The sequence below is a fragment of the Notolepis coatsorum genome (assembly GCF_963971535.1).
Source record: "Notolepis coatsorum genome assembly, chromosome: 11".
Taxonomy (NCBI): domain Eukaryota; kingdom Metazoa; phylum Chordata; class Actinopteri; order Aulopiformes; family Paralepididae; genus Notolepis; species Notolepis coatsorum.
Window position 1 is genome coordinate 130,102,397 of NC_140175.1, and position 26,805 is coordinate 130,129,201.

General features: G+C 41.5%; 1 protein-coding gene across 1 annotated transcript in view; it reads right to left on the minus strand.

Annotated features, from left to right (window-relative positions):
- Window positions 1–833: 833 nt before the first annotated feature.
- Window positions 834–26,805, minus strand: part of LOC311236869 (uncharacterized protein) — a gene marked incomplete at its 5' end in the record, with an annotated part of 43,553 nt that continues 17,581 nt past the window's right edge. The window contains one exon of the mRNA XM_084324658.1: window positions 834–2,053. Within this exon, the coding sequence (XP_084180784.1) occupies window positions 1,251–2,053 (803 nt within the window). The 3' untranslated portion in view covers window positions 834–1,250. The remainder of the gene's footprint in view (window positions 2,054–26,805) is intronic.

Here is a 26,805-nt window from a genome sequence, read left to right on the forward strand (position 1 = left end):
AAACATCTCAATGACAGCACGGCAACAACAACATTCCATGCAATACACAATCCAGTAAAAGTAAAAACAGACAACTAAGTGTAAAAGGCTACTTAAAGTCACTACTGTCTTTAATAGAATACCAATGAAGACAATACATGGAACATTACTCTAAAATAAACACTTATTCTTGTGAAAGTAAAAAACATGTCCTACTAGGAATGTTGACAATATGTGTGACATTAGTTCAATACATCACTAGTGTCCACATAAAAATATAGAAGTCAACACCAGGGCCCTATTCCCCGTACCTGGTTCAACTAAATCGATCAAGAGTCCCATTATCCAGATTCAATTAACCCGATGTTTGAATCCAGGCTTTTCCTGTTCATTTGAACCAGACTTGAGACTCAGGATAATTGCGCGCGCCCGCCTCAGCTGAAAAGACAGCAAGTGTAGATAGCAGAAATCCTGATTTTCTAACGGCATTGATTGATTGATTGATTTAAAACTTTATTAACAGATCGCAGAATGGGTACAATGCAGTACGGCTCACAATAGCCTCGCCGACAAATTAAATGCATAATCTATAGGCTAATTTTAAGTCCCTCATTACCCCAATCAATCAGATTATATTTCTTTGAATAATCAAATGAGATCTTGCTAGCGAAAATAATTAGTTCAAATCTTTCAGAATAAGGATACGGCTCTCTTATCCATTGATGGATGTATGGTGAATGTTTTATTCATCTGGCACCGTGGTGTGACGGTTGGTCTTTATGGCTTTCACACGGACGACCCGCGTTCGAATCCCCCCTATTTCTATGTTTTTTTTTCCTTCTTGCAATGTAAATACTTCAATTTGGTGCACGTTGAGAGCTATATAAAGAATGACATCCTCAATGCATGTAGATTTATAATATTTTAACTTAAAACTAGGCTACTTTTGCGTATATTCATTAATATTATATTCCAAAAAAATTATATTGGAAACGCGGGGATTCGAACTAGGGTCGTCCGGTTGACAGGAGAGAGCACTAACCATTACACCACTATGCCAGACGGGATATATCCATTGTGTATCCGTCAATGGACAAGAGACCCGTGTTTCGAATATTTTTCTTTTGAATGAAGTTTTATCTCTTTATTCTCAAATTCTCACACAAACCACAATGATGTGGCTTCTCTCCTGTGTGAATTATCTGGTGTGTTTTCAGACTAGACAGTCGACTAAAGCTCTTCTCACACTGGTCACAAAAGTAGGGCTTCCATCATGTGTGAATTCTCTGGTGTTTTTTCAGATTACTCAGATGATTAAAGCTCTTCTCACACTGGTCACATGAGTAGGGCTTCTCGCCTGTGTGAATTCTCTGGTGTGTTTTCAGAGTAGACAGTTGACTAAAGCTCGTCTCACACTGGTCACAGGAGTAGGGCTTCTCTCCTGTGTGAATTCTCTGGTGTGATCTCAGATGTTGTTGAAGACTAAAGCTCTTCTCACACTGGTCACAAAAGTAGGGCTTCCATCCTGTGTGAATTATCTGGTGCGTTTTCAGACTAGACAGTCGAGTAAAGCTCTTCTCACACTGGTCACAAAAGTAGGGCTTCCATCCTGTGTGAATTATCTGGTGTCTTTTCAGATTACTCCGATGATTAAAGCTCTTCTCACACTGGTCACAGGAGTAGGGATTCTCTCCTGTGTGAATTACCTGGTGTGATTTCACATGCTGTTGAAGACTAAAGCTCTTCCCACACTGGTCACAGGAGTAGGGCTTTTCTCCTGTGTGAATTCTCTGGTGTGATCTCAGATGATGTTGAAGACTAAAGCTCTCTCCACACTGGTCACAGGAGTGGGGCTTTTCTCCTGTGTGAATTCTCTGGTGTGATTTCAGACTACCCGGTTGACTAAAGCTCTTCCCACACTGGTCACAGGAGTAGGGCTTTTCTCCTGTGTGAATTCTCTGGTGGTTATCGAGATTAATCTTTGAACTGAAGCTTTTTCCACACTGGTCACAGCAGAGACCTTTTCTTCCATCCAAGCCTCTTGGTTTCTTCCCAGGCCTGACAGGACAGCTCTCTGGATGGAGAAGAGTGTCAGAGGAAGAAGAGATTTGGTGATTTTATCCAGCTTTAATTTCCATGTAAGAGGTTTATAATGGTACGTAGCTGGGTTTTATAGTTTAACCTCTTAAGCCAGACGGGTCCGGTACCGGTCCCAAAATGACATAACGTCAAAAATCAATCTCTAGACTGTATGACACAATGTTGCCATTTTTCCTTTCAAATGTATTCAAGAGTAAAGACCATAATCCTGTCAAAACAGCAGTCAGTGTATATTTTCAACAATACGTTTGTTTACCAAAGTGTTAGTGAGATTTTAGTTTATGGAATGCGTTTATAATTTAGCGAATATCCGCCATTTTGAATGAGCTAAAACTACCTTTTCCCAGCCGATTCCAGCTTCCTGCAAGCAAATTACTTATGTATGCATTCTTTTAATTTCTCTTATTTCCCTGGATTCTCCATCACAGGACTGAACGTTACTGGCATAGATTGGAGCGCAGTTAGTGTCTACCTTCTGTGAACGTTTAGCAACAATCCCTGTTGTCATCCGATCCAAAATGGCGGAGCCATATCCATTATAAGAATGGAACTGTACATACAGTAGATTTCATTCTCGGTTCTTCCTGGACGCCTGGTGATACTAAATCCAAATTTAACTCTGGCATTGGAAAGAGTAGATTTGGCCCGATCCATAGATGTGCAAGTTGGCTATAATAAGGTAATTTATAGGCCTGATATTCTATATTCTATAATAATATTTCAAATTGCATGTGTCCGGATGGCAGAATTCAGTACTGTATCTACAAAACCTTCTGTTTAATCATATTCCCTTTATTAATTTCCTTATGATTTTTTGTACACGTGATCTCAAAAAGGTGCTGAACGAGCTCAGTGGCAGTTTTTCATGTCTGGTAATTTTTAGCATAGTGTTATTCACTGTCAAAGACGCAAAGAAAAATCATAATTTATATTCTCCTTTGTTTCATCACAATTTACTCAAGCCTAGTAACTAGGGGTGCACCGATGTATCGGTCGGGTATCGGTATCGGCCGATAAGTGCCTTGTTGACTGCAATCGGCATATAAGCTCGAATGTGCCGATGGCAGTAGCCGATAAATTCAGTCGCGTCCTGCACAACGGCGCCCCCAGTCCCCCACACACAAGCTACTGCATCAAAGTTACTACTAAATATTCAACATTCTCTTTTGAGACTCCGCTTCAGACTCTTATCATTTGGCACTAAAAGCTAAACATTGTCACCGATATGGCTGTCCGCAACATGTCATTAATTGTGTACGTGAGGTGGTCGCTCAGTGACGACGTTAACATGAGCTAGGTTAGCTAGCATAAGCTACCGGGAGATGGAAGACTAACGTTACTGGTGAAAATGTGATTTACGTTGGAATACTCCTTTGCCAACTTGCTGTACTTTGCTTGCAGGTCTGCAGCCATTATTGCTGGATTATGAATAGCCCCAACTTTAGCCAAGGTAACATTATGGCTAAACCTTTAACGTTAGTTAACGCTAGCTTTCGGTTAGCTGTTCAATGCTATTAATAACACAACCAAGCGAACCCATCACAGCTCCCCGTCAACACCTCTCTCGGGAAGATGGCATTTAAGAAAGTATCTGCTGTTAAAATGACACAAACATTCGTTTTGTGGCATTAACGTTATATAGTTAGTGTTACACGTTCAATAACATCAGCATATTATTTACCCGAAGATAGCAAGTAAGCTTAGTTCATAGCTCAGTTCCATTCTGTTGCTCATTCCGTACCCAACTACCCATTCTGCAATCTGTTAATAAAGTTTTCAACCAGACAAATTTATAGAAAGGCTTTGTTTTATTATAACATTTGTTGCAGTAAAATCATTGTGTCTCGTTTGGTCATCCTGTGGAGCGCTGGTCGGCGGGCAGCTAACGTATTAGCTACGGTAAGCTTGTTGTGGTTCTCGCAAGCAGATCAATGGCGGCATGCCCGGAAGTAGAAAATGAATAAACGCTTGCCGATTGGTGGTAAGAACAGCAGGAGGTCGGTGCTAGCGGTGTGACGTAATTGGCCGAATCGACTGTCAATCAAAATGGTTCTATTGCATTGGTTGAGAGCGCTGGTTGAGAGAATAGTATCCATCTGCAAGCCGCCAGGCCATACTGGGAGAGGGATAGTGCTACATGGCATGGTGGAATTAATAATTAATACCATAAACATATTTCTTGATGTTTCCTTTTTTTAAGTAAGTAAAGAGGCCTACAAATACAAACATACAAATATACAGTAGTTTCATTAAAAAAAATATATAAATTAAAAAGAAAAATATTAAAAAAAATTACAAATACTTATTTTTTGCCACAAATATCGGTATCGGTATCGGCCGATTGTGTTAGTTGAACAATCGGTATCGGTGGCCAATTTTCATATTGGTGCATCCCTACTAGTAACAGACACAATATTTCTGACACTGGGAATACATTCCCTGAGATCCATAGATGTCCCTAGAAGAACATGCAAATGGGCCTTGTAGAAGTGGAGCAATCTTCCATTTACTTAGGTATGTATTTTTAGGTGGATTTTCAGAAAATAGGGCTTAACAGGTTAAGAACAGTGTAGTCCAGAGTCGTCTACAGTTCTAGACTTAAACCACTTTGTTTAAAGCACCAGTTAGTCAACAGTTTCTGGAGAAGGAGTGGTTACATCATGGCTATGGTTAAGGTTAGTTTAAATTTAGTCCGGGACTAAAGCCCCTTTAGTGTCAGGTTATGACAGATTTAAGTGTCACCTTATGGATCAAACCTTATATCACACTATGGGTGGGAATCACCAGTCTCATCACGATACGATACGATTCTTTGGACAACGATACGATATTTGCAGATATCACAACGTCTGCCACGATACGATACGATTTAGGTGCCTGCAATCGATATGAGACGATATTATATGCCCATTTAACACAATCAGTAACATTTAGATCAACTCAAAAAAGGCAACGGAAATATCATTTGACATTTTTATTTTTGAGCTGTTCGACATTTAAATGAAAAACAATCTATTGTTTTTAATACAAATACCTCCTGTTCACTGTAAAGTGCCACGTTTTGATATATTGAGCTTTAAACTTTAAGTAAAGATTTTTGGAACTCGCAACTCGCAACCTAAAACCCCTCCTTCTCCCAAACCGTTCCTACAATTGTTTTATGTTGCATGATGATCATGAATACATTTATTATGTATTGTATGTTATATCACGCTATGGGAAATGTCATATATCTGTAACGATATATCTCACGATATAGTACAATTTCTGTAAATTGGATGAAACATTTGTCTACAAAATAACCACATAATCCATGACTACTTTTTAATAATTCTGAGTGTAAACTAAATAAAAATTAAGGCACTTTGTCTTTTCTCCTTTTATTTGGAAGAAACGTATGTCAGAACCTATGCTGAATACCTCTTCACCTACGACTGAACTCCTGTACATGGCACCGACACTAGGGATGCAACTAAAGATTATTTTGTTATTGATTCATCTAAACGATTATTTTACCAGAAAAACAACAATCGATTCTATTTGCAATTCAATATTTCAAAATGTTTTACTAGTATCCTTAGGTCACATGGTAGTTGCCTCTTCGACACCACCTACTGAATACCCAGAGTAGGAGATGAGCCATGAAGTCTATGTCTGTAAATGCGGATGCAGCGGATAGTGTGGAGGATTCCTACTAGGGATCGGTACTGAACCTGGTACTTTTAAGGGTTACAGACCGAATTACGTCGGTACTACCGAGTACCAATTCAAGACCAGATGAGGTCAGAGTAGGGCCCTATGGAATCCGCAATTGCGGATTCGCGGAAATAAGATATTAACCTCTTCCACCTGTGCGGTCCGGTACCAATCAATCAATCTGTCTAGAGACTGTATGACATAATGTTAGTTTTTTCCCCCCAAATGTATCCAACAGTAAACACCCTAACCATGTCACAACAGCAGTCATAGTGTATATTTTCAGCAATACGTTTGTTTACCAATAGGTTAAAGTGGTATTAACACTATGATCGCCGATGACGGGTTTACACGTCATTCCTAGCCATGCTCATTCTGCCGAAGACGCCGTAACTCGTCTTTGATATCAATATTTCAAAAATCTGTGATCGAAATCATATTTCCCCTCCGCAGCCCTGAGACACACTGCAAAGCTCCACTCAACTCTCTAGCGGTTCAAGAGCGCCATCTGGTGGCCGATCGGCAGATCGCCAACCAGAAATGATACTTTGAACCGGACGTGCTCATCCATATGTGGTCCGGGCACTCACTATCGTTAGAGAGACTCCATCTTTACACAGTGAACATCGATCGGTGCAAATAACTCAAAAAAACAACATGATTTGGACGTATATACTATTATACAACCTGGAAATGGATCGGGCATTTCTCCATCCCATAATAGAAAAAATTCTGTTCCACGCTCATCTGCCAGCGGCGCGAGGAAGCCACGGTGAGTTTCAACGTTATTTTCTAACGTCTTCTATACTAACTGATCTGAGGAACATATGACCCACACTAGATGAATGGTATAACGTTGCCCACGGAATTATAAACGCCCCCTCGCCCATCCGGTCAACATCAGATGATACGTAGTAACTTCTAGAACCACGTCCAGTTGACATTTTTTATCTCGCGCCGATTGCTATCAAACTGTATTTCATCATCAATATAATGCATTTGGAGCTATAAATCAAGTTCTGGAGAAAGCTGCAGAAAACGATAAAAATGAAATTTCGAAAAACTACATCTCCTAGGGTTCTCCAGCTTTCAGGAATCAAATGACTTCCTGATTATAATTTTTTATTTCTCTTATTTCTCTGGATTATATACCACAAAACTGAACGTTATTGGCATAGTTTCGAGCGCAGTTGGTGTGTCTACCTTCTGTGAACATTTAGCAACAATCGGCATTGCAAACAGATTCAAAATGGCGGACCTGTCGCAAAAATAAAAAGCTGACTGTATTTACAGTAGATTTCATTCTCCGTTCTTCATGCACGCCTGGCGATACTAAATACAAATTGAACTCTGCCATTGGAAAGAGTAGATTTGGCCCGATCCATAGATGTGCAAGTTGGCTATAACCTATAATAAGGTAATTTATAGGCCTCATATTCTATAATAATATTTCAAATTGCATGGGTCCGGATGGCATAATTCAGTACTGTATCTACAAAAGCTTCCGTTTAATCGTCTTCCCTTTGAGTTTTTGTACATGCGATCTCAAGAAGGTACTGAACGAGCTCAGTGGCAGTTTTTTATGTCTGGTCATTTTTAGCATGGTGTTATTCACCGTCAAAGATGCAAAGACAAATCATAATTCTCCTTTGTTTCATCACAATTTAAGCAAGCCTAATAATGTAGACACAACAATCTGGGAATACATTCACTGAGGTCCATATATGTCCCTAGATACCAAGAATATGTAAATGGACCTTGTAGAAGTGGAGCAATGTTCCATTTACTTTAGGTATGTATTATAGGCGGAATTTCAGAAAATAGGGCTCCGGGCTTAACCCTTTGGGTGCCGTTAACGTAGAACTATGTTTTTCTCACTGTATTTCTTTTATTCGCTATTGCCATTCATAATTCAGCGGGGCACCTTGTGCATGCTGTACTGAATGTGTAGTTTCTTTTCTCTACCGAGCTGCGGCGTGGGGGCGGGTCCTAAACACTCCGGCAAAACATGCGCTTGTAGGGATGGCTTGGACAACTGGCCCCACCCGCCCATTCATGTGCAATGCCCAATAACATCCGAGACAGGATCGCTGTGGATAACTGGAATGGCGATCAGATAATTGCATTATTTTGTTTTCATTACATCAGAGACCAGGTAAGGACTATATATCCAATCTTGTGCTGATCTGATATTATTTTCTCCCAGGGCCCATTTCATGTATGCATGAGGAGACAATGATAATCTAGCGATTATTTCAGGAAAATTCGATAATCAACGTGATAAGTGGATTCCACTAAAACGCTATTTGTGTATTTTTCCTGAAATTAGTCAGAAGCCTAACCCAAACTATATTCATATTCAAAACGGTATAAAGGGGAAATGTACGGATGAAAAAATAATCTGTTTTTTGCACGTTGACCAGAAGCAACTCACTGACAATCTGCGGTGTTATTAGATCCATAGCTATTAGGGGTGTAACGGTACACAAAATCCACGGTTCGGTACGTACCTCGGTTTTGAAGTCAGTTTTTTCGGTACAGTGGGGGGGGGGGGGGGGGGGGGGGGGGGGGGGATACAAAAAAAAATGCTTTTCATTTATCTATTTATTTAACTGTATTAAACAATATAAAACAAATTGGCCATAATTGACTGAACAAACTAATGCTTTTCATTTATCTATTTATTTAACTGTATTAAACAATATAAAACAAATTGGCCATAATTGACTGAGCAAACTAATGCTTACTGCTGTAACCTACTGATAACACTTAAGTAAATATGAAGATTATTATATAGCAGACAGATGCCTTGGAGGATAAGTCGTGGACAACTGTAGCGTGTGCTTGTTTATACATAACCCCTTTCATGACTGTGATGCTTGAATACAAGGGCAGGGCTTGCATCACAGCCATGAAAGGGGCTAGTTTATAGAGCTGGTGGTATGACTTGCTGGCTGAAATACAGACGAGGGAATGAATGAATGAATGAAAACTTTATTAACAGATTGCAGAATGGGTACAATACAGTACGGCTCAATACACACAATTGTTAAGGGGATGCAGACCAGAGAAAGACGTTTGTCTTGTTTACATCAGGGTCCCCCATTTTCAATTCATAGTGCTAGGTAGCGGGGCTATATTACTTTTAACATGTGCTTAAACCCAGTGTTCTCGACAACGGAGTACGGTCGCAGATCTGCTGCTATAAAAACACATAAATGGCGTTTGTTATTGCGTTGGCCCGGTCTGAATTAATAGCGAGATGCTTGAATGCAACGGGGAGCTGGGTTTGCACTAGGATCCGTTTCTTCCTTGTACCAGTGATATTCACATTCGGGTGATGCCGTTTCAAATGCGTGATAAAGTTCGCAATAAAGTTGAACAATGACATGGCTCTGGCTTGTCAGTTAGTATTGACTCGCCATACTAAGGCTAATATGCTATGCTGAATTACAGCTCTCGTTCAGTGTAGCTGCGCGCTGCGTGGAATGAACAAACAACATCCGGTTAGTTGTGTACGTTATATTAGGGCCGGGGGGATTTAAGTTCCGCAAAAAAATGTTTCATACCGTTGCAATCGCTCGGTGCACAGCGTGTACTGTACCGGAGGACCACATTAGAATAGAATAGAATAGAATAGACTTTTAATTGTCATTGCACAGTATACAACGAAATTTCAGGGGAGCTCCCACAGACCGTAGTACATAATACATACATGAACACATAACACATAACACTGTACATAACAGAATATTTTAAATAATAAAGTGCATAATGGGTGGTAATCAGAGATTATCAAGTGCAGTGGTAAGTGCATGGTGCACGTGAGGGGACAGTCAATGAGTGTTTAACAGTCTAACTGCTTGGGGGAAAAAGCTGTTCTTAAATCGTGTACTCTTAGCATGTATTGACCGGTATCTCCTCCCTGAGGGAAGGAGCTGAAAGAGGTGATGTGCTGGGTGCGACTGGTCCTTGATGATACATTTGGAGCGGTGGAGGCAGCGGGAGGTGAAGACGGAGGTGATGTTTGGTAGAGGAGTCCCGATGATCCTGCCTGCCGCCTTCACCACCCTCTGTAGAGCCTCTTGCTCTGCCTTTGTGCAGCTGGAGAACCACACAGACACACCGTAGGTCAGCACACTCTCAGTCTCAACCGCACAATGGTAAAAGTTGACAAGGAGATTTCGTGGCAGGCCAGCCTGGTTCAGCTTCCTTAGGTAGTATAGGCGTTGCTGAGCTTTTCCGATCACTGAGGCGGTGTTGGTGCTCCAAGACAGGGTCTCACTCACACTGAGACCCAGGAACTTGAACTCAGTGACCCTCTCCACTACTTCGTTGTTGATGAGCAGAGGGGAGTGGTCAGGCCTTGATCTTCTAAAATCCACTATAATCTCTCTTGTTTTCTTTATATTGAGCGCCAGGTTATTATTATCACACCAGACTATAAGGTCCTCCACCTCCCTCCTGTAGGCAGACTCATTGTTGTTTGTTATGAGACCCACAACTGTGGTATCGTCTGCGAACTTGATGATGTAATTGGAGGGGTAGGAGGGGGAACAGTCATGTGTGAGCAGGGTGTACAGTAGTGGGCTGAGTACGCAACCCTGCGGGGCGCCGGTGCTGAGAGACAGGGTGGACGAGGTGTAGTTGCCCAGTCTGACGGCTTGTGTGCGGTTTGTGAGGAAGTCCAGCACCCAGTTACACAGTGTATTACACAGACCCAGGGTTTGGAGTTTACTGATGAGTTTACGGGGGAGTATGGTGTTGAAGGCAGAGCTATAGTCGACAAAGAGCATTCTTACGTAGGTGTTTTTCTTCTCTAGGTGTTCTAGGGCGGTATGAAGCACAATGGCTATAGCATCTTCAGTTGATCTGTTCTGCCTGTAAGCAAACTGGTATTGGTCAAAGGAGGCCGGAATATAATGCAGGACCTGTTGCGGAGGTCTTTATTCGGCATGCAACGACACTCAATGTTTTAGCGGTACACACAGTGGTTAGTTTTTTTAGCACACACACCGGAACACACACGCATGCATTGTCTCTTTAGAATCGCCGATGCGATTCGTCTCTGCGATTAACCCATCCCGTCGTCCTTCCCCCCCAAGGGCAGCCGGGAGCAGACAGGCGTCAACGTGAGCTGCGCCAGGGGACCAATCCAAGTGCTCCTGTCCGTCTTCGTCAAGGACGCCACAGCGTTAGCGATCTGTTGTTGTGCATGTTTTTCCATTGGGTTTATCTTATCGGGGGGGAAACCCTTGCGAGCACGGGGAGAACATGCAAACTCCACACAGAAAGGCCTGGGAGATACCCCACCTGGGTACCTGGCATCATGGAAACCTGGTCCCCAAGCGGGAATCGAACCCTGGACCTTCTTGCTGTGAGGCGACAGTGTTAACCACTACACCACCGTGCCGAATGATGGATGTAATGTGTTTCCTGACCAGTTTCTCTAGACATTTAGCAGGGAGGGGGGTGAGTGCCACGGGTCTGTAATCATTCAGGCACGTGACAACTGACTGCTTGGGTACTGGAATAATTGTGGATGTTTTGAAGCATGCTGGGACATATGATAGTAGCAGGGAAAGATTAAAAGATTAAATATATATATATATATTGAGGCGGTACAGTACGTATCCGTGTACAGTTACACCCCTAATAGCTATAATATAAAATATAGGTTTAGCTCTACAAACAAGGTGAGCGTTTACATGGGGTTAATGGACGGCAAGGCCAGATGCACTTCCCGGAAGGGGCGTGGCACCGAATGTGTTAAGAGGTTAACACGGAATTCTGAATTATCGCGGAATGGCGGGGAATTTGCTTAAATTATACATAAATCGATTTTCATATAAATCAATCTTCACTACGACTTTAAAAACGGTGACGTGGTACGGTCTACGGAGACGCAGAAATGACAGTTACCAAATCCATTCTGAGACAACTGAGTGCAGTGAGCGCTCCGCAATTCACCGACTCGCGTAAAGGGGCTCTCCCTCTCTCTCTCCCCCCTTCAAGTAGCCAAACGTTACACTATAAAACAAACTGGATAGTTGATTTAACTTCATTCATAAGCCATTCTCCCTTTCTGTGTGTGTGCATGAGTGTCGATCCCAACTCTGGTCTTTGGCCTAGAAGCCTAGAAGTGTTGTGGTCCCGGCTTGAATTCTCCATGAATGTGTCCAAGTCCATAATCCATATAAATCCATTTTGTTATATCCAACACAGTCTGAATGAATGTTTCTTGCGATTATGCAGCGTGATTTCAAACCACCAAAACTGAATGTCTTGTCTCGAGTTGATGTCGTCATCAGTGCGCGCACCTTCTTCTACGCAGTAAAGACCCCAGTGCATAGATTATTATATTCCACCAGGGGGCAACCTACCGCCACTGGATCATATGCATTATAAGAATGGAATTAACACAGTTAGCCAGAGCAAGTGGTGTATCCCACGACAATGTACTAACTATCACCCTAAAATACTCAGTTACGCCCCAATACATTGCAACGACGTCCACCGCATACCCCACACTACTCTAACTGTAACTGAGGGGTACAATTCCCTGACTGTATTGAGAGTATGGTATCATTAAACCACTACTTAGTTATGTACTTTAATTACTGGCCATACAGTACATGATATATCTGGTGAACACCCACACAAGAATACGGCAATGACAAAGAAAGTTCTAGTTAGAGGTATTTATTATTATTAGAGCAGCAACGGTAGGTTACAGATTGAGAATTATACTTGCGCTTGTAAGGCGAAGAACACTTAAAGTAGGTCAAGAGCGTAAGTCCATGAGAATAGTAAGATGGGTATAACTGACGCCACCTGTAGCATAGTAATTACATAAGGCACACTCGTAGTCAGCTGGAGACACTAGGGGGTTCCCTCCGGTTGTAAGCCGGCAGGGTAGAGGAATGTTCGGGTGCAAAGTCTGGGTCAACGAGGAATAAAGAAGCTCCAGCTACGGGAGTCGGTACACGTACTCCCCTTGATCGGCAGACAAAGCAGCAGCTATAATCCAGTATGCTCGACAGCATGGATGAAAGCTAGCCAGCCTCTGGTCCTAGAGGCGGGCTCGATGGATGCTCCTCACTGGGTAGATCCCACACTATAGTGGGGTAGACGGTTCTCTGCTCCAGCAGCCACGGTACCAAAGCAATATAATCCAGCCGGAAAAGGCTCTGCATTCGCCGGTGTAGATTCTCCTGTGCACTATCCTTCACACTTAACTAGGTCGAACTTGACGTTATTTCACTAAACTATGACACTTTTGCTATCCTATTCGCACATATTATAAGTGCTCTATTTAGACGCAAGGTTGCTCACTTCACTTGGTCGTTGACTCGTGGTGAAGGCTTCAACTTTGGGATAAGACTACTACTGCTGTATCCACCTGCGATGTATTTATACGTAAGGTGAATAATCTAGTGCCAACCTCAGTTCTGTCTCATATTACTGCGCAAACCTGGACATGTTGAGACATGCCTTGGCGGTGTCTTTGAACTTGCCATTGGGGGTATGGCCGTTGGCGCCTAGGGGTCGCTGTCTAATAGGAGAACGAATATTATGGTCTGGTTTGTACCTAGGTAAAGGGATATTCCGTGTATATATACAAAGAATATACAAGGGATATCAAACGATATACAAATATTATACAAGGGATCTCAAGTAATAAATATATATATTCGGTTTAATCTGACCCTTTGTAACACTAACCGTTACCCTCAGAATTCACGCCACACACCCACTCCGCATGTAAACTATAAAATAGCGGCGTGCAAGCTAATGATCCTAGCCAGCCTTGTTTCCTACCCAGAGGTGCACCACGGGTCTCCTTCGCTGTCGCCATCTCCTTCACTGATTGGTTGTTAGTGCGTGTGCTAGGGCTGGGCGATATGGCCTAAATATGATATCACGATATTTTCTGACCTTTCGGCGATACACGATACGCATCACGATGTTTTTCTTTTTTCCCCAAAATTCATTATGAGGCTTACCAAGACAGTATTTGAGTTTGCAAGCTAACATTAAAGACAAAATAAAATACCCATGCATTTAGCATTTTTATATTATATATTAGATTTAGATTATTGGATTATTAGATTATATATTGCATATATTTAGCAATGAGATATTATATGATTTAGATATGAAATATGATGAATTGAAAATGGGGGACCCTGATGTAAACAAGACGAAAGTCTCTCTGGTCTGCATCCTCCAGTCCGCTGTTGACTGTTGTTGTATTGAGCTGTACTGTATTGTACCCATGCTGCAATCTGTTAATAACGTTCTCATTCATTCAGTCGGCAAACAGAATCATTTTGATTGACAGTCGCGTCTGCCAATTACGTCACATCGCTTGCACCCGCCCTGCTGTTCTTAGCACCAATCGGCAAGCGCATATTAATTTTTTACTTCCGCCATTGGAGAGCTCAATGACAATAACAATGGCAGCCGTAGCTCGCCGCGGCCGACGTTTAGCTTTTAGCTCCGCAGAAGGACTAAACGACTGGAGGCATAATGATTTTACTGCAACGGATGTTATAATAAAAGCCTTTCCATACATCTGTCTGATTGAAAACTTTATTAACAGACCGCAGAATGGGCACAACTGAGTCAGCACGGGCTGAGATATGAACGACTAATGCTTGCTATATAGGTCGACCTCGGTCGTTGCTATGTAAATACGCTGATGTTATTGAAAGTGTAACTATATAACGTTAATGCCACAAAACGAATGCCTTTGTTATCATAAGTAGTAACTTTTGATGCAGTAGTGTGTGTGTGGGGCGGCGCTGTTCAAAAGTGTCAACGTGTGGACCAGATTGACGCGACACAAGCCTCTTGGGCAAAACATTACGATATCCACGATACGTTTAAAAAGTGTATCGTTAATGAACTGTACCCGATATTTATATAATATCGTCATATCGCCCAGCCCTAGCGTGTGCTGATATCCAAGCTTGGAAAATCGATATATCGAAACTTTGCAACCGTGTTTCATGTTTATTTCGAGGAAATAATTTATCGTGATAATTATCGTTATCGTTTTATCGCCCAGCCCTAGTGTGTCATCTCTCCACTCCACGCTATGGTAGTGCTTGTGCCAGCACAGGAGATGCTATAAACATAATTAAATCAATCAAATCTTCATTTTGAATAAAATAGGCTCAGGAATCAGTATTGTTAAAGCTAATTAGCCTACTCCATGTCAAAAAGAGTAGCCTATAGTACATTAACTCTTGGTTTCTTCCCAGTAGGGGTGGGCGATATGACAATATTAAATAAATATCGGGTACAGTTCATTAATGATACTTAATGAAGGCCGAGATGAGACTTACTTTGGCGCAGCGCTTTCCTGTCTCATCTCTCCCTCTCACAGAAGAAAAGACACTCGCCTAACTTACGTCACGTACACACACCCAGAGACACACACCCAGAGACACACACACACCCAGAGACACACACGCACACACACTTAGAGACACACACCCAGAGAGGCGGCGCCACAGGTTTGTTATTGTTTGGAGGATACGAGAGCGTGAGAGAAGTGAAGAGTTTAGCAAGTTTAACACTTTCGCGGCCACTCTATAAGGCCAGCTTCTCATAACAACGATTTCACTATGCGTGAGGTTGTAGAGCTAAATCTATATTTTATATTATTGCTATGCGTCATTGTCAATTGACAGTATAAACCTTCCCTTCAATATGCCATAAAGAAATAATTCTCATCAATACGTTCCCATTTTATAGCGTCGTGAATATGAACGTTATACCGGAATGGTCTAGGCTAATTCCTGCAAAGCTAGTTATGGGTCGCTAAGCTAATAACGTTAAATCGATGGCGTTTCGGCCATACACAAGCTAGAGTTAAAAATCTAAATGCATATGATCAATATCATGTTCCACCATGAATGCATGGAAGGGGGGGCAGGGCTCTACAGTGCAACCATATTGCTCGCATATGCCCCTAGAAATATGTGTGTGCGAACCGGAAAAGTCAATTACTCGCACGGTGTGCGAGTGAAGATTACAGCCTCAGTCGTGCTTTTTTTTCTCCTCCGCTGATAAATCGTTAAAAAGTCCCACATTGCACTCAAGCCAACGGTCCAATCACAGTAGAGTGACGTGACTGGTTTCAAGGGAAATAAAGGAAATGACCAATCGGAAGCTCTCATTTCCTTGTTTACATCCTGAAAGTCCACCATTGCGCTATGCGAGGCTTTTCCGAGACAGTAACATTAAGTTAACTTATTCTAGTCTTACCAATAGCAATAGATTTTAGAACACCTAGATTTATCGATAGCAATAGTAATATAACGTTAATGCAACAAAACGAATGCCTTGCTTTGTTAATCATAACATTGATGCAGTAGCGTATGTCGTGTTGACTGTAACGGACATGACAATAACATCGATTCTAACATTTTCAAATCGATGCGGTTGAATTTTCCCCTTAGGATCGATGCATTGCGATACATTGTTACACCCGTAGGGCTGGGCGATATAACGATAATTATCGCGATATATTTTAATAATCTATATCAAAAAAAATTATTGAATTTTTTTTTCTGATCTGCAACAGGTCAGTTTTAAAACCAGAGACAGTGGACAGACTTGTCTTTCTTGCCTGCAACTTAAGGTAATGGCTTTGCTTGTCCAAATGACAATACTGACCAAATTGAGATATATTTTTCGCTTTTATTTTGTTTGCTTTCTAATTTAAAATACAGTTTGAAACAGTCTGTACACAGTAGGCTATGTGTGCTAGCAGAGCTAGTCTCCAGTGCACATGTGCGGTGGTTTGTCCACCAAAAAAGTGCCAAAAGATAGAAAAGAAACTAGCAGAGCCAGAACTGTTCAACTCCCCTGGAGCCACAGCCAGCAAAGAAGCTGGTTTACTTTCGCTTTCAAACCAGCTGCAGCCTGAGAACTGGAGTGTGAGGGGATGTAACACTAAAGATGGCGGCAACGACAAAGAATTGCTGCAAAATAAACATACATCTGTTGTATATATATATATATATATTAAAAAAAATTTACATTCGCTTTTTTTATCGTTTTTTTTTTATTGTTATCGATATCGTTATAGCGTTATCATTTTTGCCCATATTGCCCAGACCCTACACCAAAGTCACTGGCCCACTGTGCGTGTGTGTGTGTATGCTAACTTGGCTAGCGTTATCAACAGCAGAGGTGGGTGAAAGCGGTGTGACGTAATTGGCAGAATCGACTGTCAATCAATGGTCTACCTGACACGGAAACTCATAAACAAAGTTTCTGTACTGGAGGTGTACAGTATTTCAATAGGCAACTGTGACGTACGTGGGTTGGTCATTATCATTATTACTGTATTTGGAAGACCATGTGAACATCAGGTTAGTATAATTAGTATGCGTTATGTTATTTTTGCTTGTGTGATGTGTCATCTTCTAATCCCGTTTCTCTTTCTCCCTTCCCAGATACCTCTCATCCTCCTGATTGAGCTGATTGCACCTGCTTGATTGCACCTGTGGGCAGTCAGTTGGATGAGTGGATATAACCTGGAAGATGACACACACACGGGGCGCCTCATTGGAGTCACTGCCACGTCTCAGAGTGGAGTGAGGAGGTTGCCTGCTCTCCTAGCTGTCGCGGTGGAAGCGATATAGATGGTGGCTTTGTGTTACAGGGCTGTACGCTAAGCTTTTTCACTAGGGGCACACTTGCCCCTAAATGAGAAATTTAGTGGCAAAGAATATTTTTTAGGGGCAAATTTTTAAATAACTATTTTACCATTATAGTAGGGCTGGGCGATATGGCCTCTAAATGATATCGCAATCTTTTTTGGCCATATCACGATACACTATATATATCGCAATATTTTGACATTTCCTCTAAAGCACTTAAAAATGCTTGATTTAACCCTTTGATGCATACAGTCATGCCAATATGATGATTATAATAAGTCCCTGCAACATATGTTTGCATTATTAAACCATGAAGATGCTTTAAAAAATTATTTAATGAAAATGTACTAAGAGTAGTCTACTGACACACTAATAAAAAATTTATTTACATCTAAGACCATTTATATAAAAACTTTTGGGTGCCTTTTTTTTTGCACAGTACTGTGTTTTCTATCCACTTTAGCCAAACACACACATTATATATATATATATATATATATATATATATATATATATATATATATATATATATATATTAGAGGTGGGCATAGATTAATTTTTTTAATCTAGATTAATCTATCTGCAATCCTGGATTTAATCTAGATTAAAATGGCTCAAAAAAAAAAAAAAAAAAACCTGCCGAAGGCATTCAAAATATGTGTGTTCTACCCAAATGACCAGAAGTAAGTCCTTACGTTTTCTTTCCTCCTTATGTTTCTCAGGCCAGGTGGCCCATTACACCATGAGCCCATCTCCCGTTTCCAAAATGCATTACAGACTGTTTGAAAAAGCTGTTTTGCTATGATAATTGGTAATGAAATATCAAAATAATGTTCAATAAGATGTACTTGTGTTTAATAAGTTGTTTTATTCAGAAGTTAACACAAATAAATAATATTACCAGTACAATACAGTATCTAGCACTCTCAGGAGCAAAACAGAAAGAATCATTTCAAACTTGAACTATGTGACATGGCTTGAATCAACTGCTCCAGTGGAGTTGCTCAGTGGCCAATTGAGTCAACTGTGGTTGTACTGGGCAGCTCCCAGGTGTGAATGGAACTGTGTGAATGTGAAGCAGGGCGTTCCTGAAAAAGAGCATCTGTGCTCAGCGAACCTACCCTGGGTAAATAAAAGGTAAAAAAAAAAAATGTAAAAAAAAAAAAAAAAAAAATTTAGATTAATGCGTTAATTATATTATCGCGCGATACTAGTATAGCGTTAACGCAGCACGTTAACGCCGTTAACGGCCCAGCTCTAATATATATATATACACACACACACACTACTGTGAGAAAATAATAATCACACACACAAAGGGATAATGGCTTATAGCAGACTTAATGATTTTAGAATATTTCAGATAATGAAATTAAATGTTTATATCATCAACTATCCAGTTAGTATTTATACTGTCTGTAACGTTTGGCTACTTTAAATCATTGATTTAAACTGTATTGTACCCATTCTGCAATCTGTTAATAAAGTTTTCAATCAATCAGAGCGAGAGAGAGAGAGAGAGAGAGAGAGAGGGGGCGAGAACGAATGAGAGAGCCAGGCCCCCCCCCGGGTTTTGTTCTAGGTTCGCGTTTTGATCGTCTAAGCTACCGTAGGTGATGACGTCACACTCGAATGTAAACAGGAAGCGTTTAACAGACGGAGATGGAAAGTGGATGATATACAGTAACAGAAACGAATAACCAATAAATATGAAGTTATGTTTAAACTTCTGTTGTCAAGCGTTGTCAATATAACCCACCCCCTTTCCTCCCGAATGGAACAAGTGTTGTGGAGTCCGCTTTGACTGGTGTCCAGCGTTAGCAGCAGCTAACGCTAGTTAGCTTAGCATAATCCTAATGGATACCGTGGATAGCAGCTAACATTAGCCCATTACTCATGTCAATCAAATTGCATGTTATTAAAGGTCCGCGCTGGTCTGTCTAATGAAATTACAACCGCAACATTATGCCCTGGTTGTAGGCTAATGTTTTATCCAATTTGTATGGATTAATTTAGGAGTGAAATGCGAATGAAGGGTTGCAATCACTACTCGCAAGCTTGCCCCCAGATGATATTTTCCACTCGCACCGGCCAGATTAGGGGGCAATTTGCGACGAGATGATCGCAGTGTACAGCCCTGTGTTAGTGACCACTTGGTGTGGATCGATCCTAGTTTGTGGTGGTGTCCTATAAACTGACACGCAGTTCACTTGTTTATTGTTTGTTTGTCTGTATGTGTACCGTGTTTGTTCTCCCCTTACCTTTTTCCCTTTGTGTGGACTGGGTTTAAATCCCCACTGAAATAACATCTCTTTTCCCCTTGGGAAAAGCTGTGGAGGTTTGGATTCCTACCCTAATAATAAATATAATTTACCATTTGAAACGTCTTCGTTTACTATCTGCCTACCCGGGACTGTTTGAAAAGCATTTACTGAGAGGGGCTGTTTCTGTTCATGTACAGCCTGCTCCAGCTACTATTCTGTGTGGTCGTTAGACCTCTGTACATGACAGCAACCCTGAAAGGATTATTTTTCTAGAAGAGCAACACTAGCCAAAACATAGGCATTGTATGCATAAAAAGGGGCAAAAGCTAAAGTTAAGTGACTGTTACTTTTGTAGCAGTAGTTTGATTTGATCGTTTATTTGATAGTTTATTTGATAGGGACAGCACATGTTAATTGATAGGGACAGCACATGTTAATGAACATCAAGTACAAAATACAAAATGTAAACATGCAGGGTTGTAGCAAGAGCTAATTTACACCAGGAGACAGCAAAACTCTTTCAATAAATAAATAGCCTGCTTAGGGTAAAAGCATTGTGACAATCAATGATAAAAACAACAATAAAAACAAGAAACAAGTTACATAAACTAAATCAGATTAAAAATCACAGTTCTGGTTTGCCTTAAGATGCAGTTTAAGATTAGTCTTGAACATGGAGTATGTGGGGCACTCTAATCACAACTGGTAGGCTATTCCAGTAGTTACCACCTTTAACAGAACAGTTTTAGCAAAGGTAGTATACCGAAAAAGGCACCTTACAGTCCCCTCTACTGAGGGCCCTGGTGGCAATGCCAGTGTCTCCTTTTTGTTTAATGTCACTGCCTTTTTTACTAGTTGTTGGCTACAACTTTGCCACAGTAGGCATTAATCACTTAATAGTTCAAATGTCTGTGTCCCATTCCTGTTTGCACACGCAGATACACACACACGCACACAGTGGGCCAGTGACTTTGGTGGTATGTGCTATTGCACAGATGTGTGTCCCGTTCGCACATGCACGCACAGTACAAAAAAATATAAATGTATTTAAAAAAAAAAAAAAATATATGTTACTTGAAATATTTTTGTGTGCTCCTAAATATTTTTGTGTGCTCCTAAATTTCTTTGTGTGCTCCTAAATGTTTTCATTCAGCGCTCCTTGGGAAAAAGGTTAGCGTAGAGCCCTGGGGGGGGGAGTCGTTTCTGATTATTGATTACCAATAATGGCATTCGTTATTGCAACATCATACGCTGACCAGAGGGCTTGGCTATGAAAGCAAGGCCCGATCGGGCTGTAATTGACGTCAAATCGCTCTTACCTGTGGCCGGTTGGATTCCAAAAAAGATTTCCCAGTTATTGATCGCCATCTGGTAGATCGATATGTCCGTTGGCTGATGCTATATTCCTTTACTGCATACTGCAGGGAACAAAATAACTACACGCCATTCGCCAAATGCGTGTAGAGTTACCGTCTGGCGACTAAAAATAATAGCTCTGCCCGCCAGCTGGCGTGTAGTTCATATCAATACTCTTATTTTGAAAATCGTGTGCGGGTCTCATTGCCGCACCAAGCGCAGCTCCAGTCATAATATCTGGGCTCCGGCAGCTAGCAACGTTCAGGTTCATACTCTTATTTTGAAAAACACTTAGCAACTCCGCGAGTCATATGATATCCGCCCACTCTGTGTTGTTTCTTGAAAACAGAGCAGCGTTAAACACAGCAGCGTTAACACAGCAGTGTGCATACAGACTCAAAATAAGTCTGATGTTTTTTTTCTTCTCACAACGAGTCCAATGCAGCTACATGCTTTGCACCCTCGCCATTCCTTTATGCCCACAATCACTACAACGTTAACGTAAGCTAACAAGCTAATCCTGATGATCAGACGAGGCAGAGCCATAGACTCTCCTCTCCCCTTCCCTGTGTGTGTGTGTGTGCGTGCGTTTGGAAAGACGACAGAGTCACTAGTCAGGACTCAGGACAGGAGTATATTATAGTAAACTGAGGATTACTGAGGATGGACAGATAATGTTGATATTCAAATATAAAAAAGTTTCGAGAGGAGTGGAAGTTTGAAGACAGACTACAATATGATGCGGGGGTGGTGAGTTGAAACAGTGTGCGTGTGTGTGTCCCGACCCCACTTCTATGTTTCAATAAATTATTTGCATTTAAAACTATTAACGCTGACTCATTCCTTCAGTCCACTAAAAATTATGCTAATATTCCTTATGTTGTTTATGATATTAATTGAAAATAGCATATGAGTATTATATGTAATAATAACACATGGCGATATACTAAAAAGCTATTTATAATTTTTGGCTGGTAAATAATCTGCCCGGCTGGTACTTTTAAAAAGTCAAAAAGTTAAGTTTGTCCCCTGAACTGTACGCATGGTTTGGTGCAGACAGTGGCGACGCTAGCTCACCGGCTAACGACGTCACTGGCGTGCCGGCCGTCGTGGAGGGGGGCACTCTCTCAGTGCCGGAACACAGTGTGAGAAGAGCATTTATGCGGGTGAACACCAGAAAGGCAGCTGAACCAGATGGGATAAAAGGACGTATACTTAAGTCCTGTGCTAACCAGCTATCCCCAGTGTTCACCACCATATTTAATCTATCCCTGGCTGAGTCCGTGGTCCCCGACTGCTTCAAGGTTTCCACTATAATACCGGTACCAAAGAAATCCTCCCCAACAGGTAGGCCTGTCACGATAACACATTTTGCTGGGCGATTAATTGTCCCAGAAATGATTGCGATAAGTGATATTATTGCGGTTTTGAGAGAAATAATTTTTTTGAGAAATGTATTTCCCATAAGTTTTCAATAAACTTTTTTTTTTTACTAATATAATGATAATAGCATAATAATGCAAGGAAACTGTTTCAAAGTGCAATAAACCTTTATTTAATATGGGAAGACATTTTAAATATCCTAAATTACTACCTAACCAATCAGATATGAGGTAGCGTCAGAAGCAGAGTAACCTCGTTCCCAGTTTTATCTCCGTGAGAGCAATGATAAAACGAGCAGAGCAATGTGTGTGGACAAGAGGCGGGTTGCTACGTTTACTGTAGGAAGGGGCTTTTAGACCCATGTTTTTATTTTTTGCTTCGAAAAGAGGGACATCCTCTCAATATGCGGGACATTAGGTAAAATGGCTGTGCAGTATACAACCAAAAGCGGGACACCTGGTCACCCTAACTGTGGCTCGCGTTTGTTTACTGTGGCTCGCGGATTATGTGATGGGCAAGCTACTTGGAAAATGTAGTAAGCTACACTACCAGTTACTCTCGATTAAAATATAGCTCAACAATAATCAAATAAACACAAATATATACTATCTCTATTGGAATGGAGACTTTTCAGCACAGGATAAACTAGGGATGGGCAAAAAAAAACAGATCGTACTCGTGGAGGAAAACGCTGTACAAAATAAACGTCTTTTCCGGTGTTTTAGACTTTGCTCTTTTATTTTGAAACCCACCGACCGGAAGTATTGTTGTTATTATCCTAGCAGAACCTATGAGCGGAAAACTTGTGTCGTCCGGTTCTGTGTTTTTGAGCTAATTATAAAACAAATGTTGAGATTGTTGGTGAACAACTAACTTTAGGTTAGTTTTAACGTTAGCTACTAACGTTAGATGCAGCTACTACAGGCAATCAACGATGAGGAGGAAGCGTCATAGCATCAACACTAGATCTTTAATCTTTATTTAGCAGTCCAGTTTCTCCGGGCAGTAGCGTATAGCGTTTGTTCACGCTACATCACTACTTGGGTCTAAAAATAGCTACACTACAAAGAACGCTACTTGGTTCAAAAGGAGCGACGCTACCATCACGCTACTGAGAAATGTAGTTAAGCTATGTAGCGTTGCTACTGCCCAACATACGCATGGTGCTCACAGGAGCTCCCGTGCTGTACTCTGTAGTAACGTCAGCGGCCCGCCTCCCCACACGGAGAGGTACTGGTTCCCGCCTCATTAAAACAAACACGCAAATAGCAATTAATTGCGCCCATCAAAATCATTGCATTCATTTTCATTATTGCGCGATAAATTGATTTATTGCTTATTGCAACAGGCCTACCAACAGGTCTCAATGACTACAGACCGGTGGCACTCACCTCTGTGGTCATGAAATGTTTTGAGAGGCTGGTTAAGGATTACATTTGTGCCTCCCTCCCCAGTGATATGGACCCTTTGCAGTTTGCATACAGGACAAACAGGGCCACTGACGATGCGGTCTCTCAAGTACTACACAGCACCACCTCTCACCTAGACTGCCAGAAGGGGGGCTATGTGAGACTGTTGTTCATTGACTACAGCTCAGCGTTCAACACCATAGTCCCCACCAGACTGGTGGACAAGCTGATCGAGCTGGGTCTGAGCTCCGCTCTGAGCGCCTGGATACTGGACTTTGAGCGAAAGGCCCCAGGCGGTCAGGGTGGGGGGTCAGACCTCCAACACCATCACCCTGAGTATCGGGTCCCCCCAGGGCTGTGTTCTGAACCCCCTGCTGTATTCACTATACACACATGATTGTGTGGCCAAGTTCAGCTCCAACTCCATAGTGAAGTTTGCGGACGACACGTGGTGGTGGGGCTGATCTGACGACGACGAGAAGGCCTAACGGGAGGAGGTTGAGGCACTGGACCGCCTGCTCCTGAACATTGGTAAAACCAAGGAGCTGATCGTGGATTTTAGGAGAACACCGCAGGGGACACACACACCACTGAGGATAAGCGGGGCTACCGTGGACAGGGTGAGCAGCTTCAAGTACCTGGGGGTCCACATCTCAGAAGACCTGACATGGACAACACACATAGACTCAGTCGTAAAGAAGGTGAAGCAGCGCCTCTACCATCTGAGTTTAGGAAGTATCGGGAAAGATACTCCAGTCCTTCTACTCTGGAGTTGTAGAGAGCATCTTGACTGGAAACATCACTGCCTGGTATGGAAACAGCAAGGCACAGGACAAGAAGGCCCTACAGAGAGTGGTGCACTCAGCCGAGTGTACTACGGGTATTGCACTACCACCCCTGCAGGTCTTCTATAACAAGAGGTGCAAATCCAGAGCCTGCAGAATAATGAAAGACCCTCACCACCCCAACAACAGCCTGTTCAAGCTGCTGCGGTCAGGCAAACGCCTGCGAACACCAGCAACTAGGACATAGAGACTTCGGCTCAGCTTCTTCCCCCAGGCCATCAGAGTCTTGAACACCGAACTCTCCACACACAAGCACACACACTGTATACGCTCACACTCTAACAGTCACTTTAGCATGAACACACACACACACGCTGCACACGCTCAACTCACGGTCACTTTACACAATGGAAAGGTCACTTAAAAAAAGAAAAAAAACAGGAGTGCTCCTTGTATAGTAAATACATGGATATAACAAGTTAGCATAAGGACACATAGTATAACTGTAGATTGTATAGTATAGCATTGTACAGTAGTGTACATAAGACCCAGTGCCTCATCCGTAGCTAACATTGTATTGCACTATCGCAGGACCTTAGCATGTCTTACCATGCTGTTCGTAAAATGCATGTACATTATACCCGTTATGTCTATTCTTATTACTTGTATTATTGTTGTATTATTGCACACATTTCTTATTCTCATTCCTTTCTTATTACTTGTATTATTGCACAATCGTTGCGGGCATGACCACCCGCATTTCACTGTATGCTTGTATGCCGTGACAAATAAAAAACTATTGACTTGACTTGATAAGCTATCACTGAATCTGAAAAAAAACTAAATTTATTATTTTTGGCAATCGAAAACGAGATGAAAATATAGTACTGTCCATAGATGCAGTTGATATAGAGTTACTGAATTTCGTTTTCTTGGTGTAATTATGGATGATAAACTAACATGGAAATCTCACATAGCACATGTTAAAAAAAAGATGTCCAAGAGTATTTTTGTTATGAATAAAGTAAAGGATGCGTTAAGAGTATGAGGCAATGAGAACACTCTACTGTTCACTCATCTCACCTCAGTTATTGTGTTGAAGTATGGGGGAATACTTATGGAACCAATATAAAACCATTATACTACAGAAGAGGGCTGTAAGAATCACAGAGTGAATTATTGAGAACACACAAACATATTATTTATTAAATCTAGAATAATTAAACTTGAAGACATGGTTAAGTTTCAAACAATGTCAATTATGTTTAGGGCAAGAAATAAGACACTGCCAGAAAAAGGACAAAATCTTTTTCATTTAGAAAGTGAATTTAGTAGGAGGAAATACAATTTTAAACATCAGTTTGCACGTACCACACTTAAATAGATGTCCTTCAGTTATTGGTGTAAAGTTGTGGAATTCTCTCCATAGCGAGCTTAACACATGCCCATCTGTGTGCCCAGTCTGCCAGCGCTGTAAGCCTATGGAGATGTTTACCTTCTTTGGAGGGCTATAACTTTTTAAATATTATAGCTATATCGGCATTACTATGGCCCATTCAACATCGGGTATCTATCGTTCCGGATGTGGGAATGTTATGTTTTCATTCATACATTGTTGTGTTAATACCGTCGTTTTTAAGGTTTTCTGCAGTAATTCCTAAAATGAGTTATAGGCCCCGACGCATATGATAGATTATCGATTGGCGTTTCTTTCCTATACACGCTATATTAAAAAATTCAAATGTATATGATCGGTATACATTATGCTTCATCATGCGTGAAGGAAAGGGGGGGGGGGGGTCGTTTATAATTCCTTGATAGGCTTTATTTAGTATGGGTTAATACGTTGATCAGACTGATTGCAAACAAGGAAATGGACAATCAAGCTGAAAATAATGTTAGATTCCTCTTACCGTTCGCCGATGAGACGGAGGAAAAATATTCCAATTATTTGACGTCGATCTGCTAGATCCATTTCCCGTTTGTATGACGCAATAAACGCCCAATGCACTCGATTGTGTATCTAGACCCACGTTACAATATATCTCTGGCGGAGGAATTTCCCTGATGCACCGAGCGCCACTTCCGGTTTGGCGTGGAGTGCAACTCGCCCGAAATACACCAGGCGGCGGTATTGAGGCGTTGCAATATC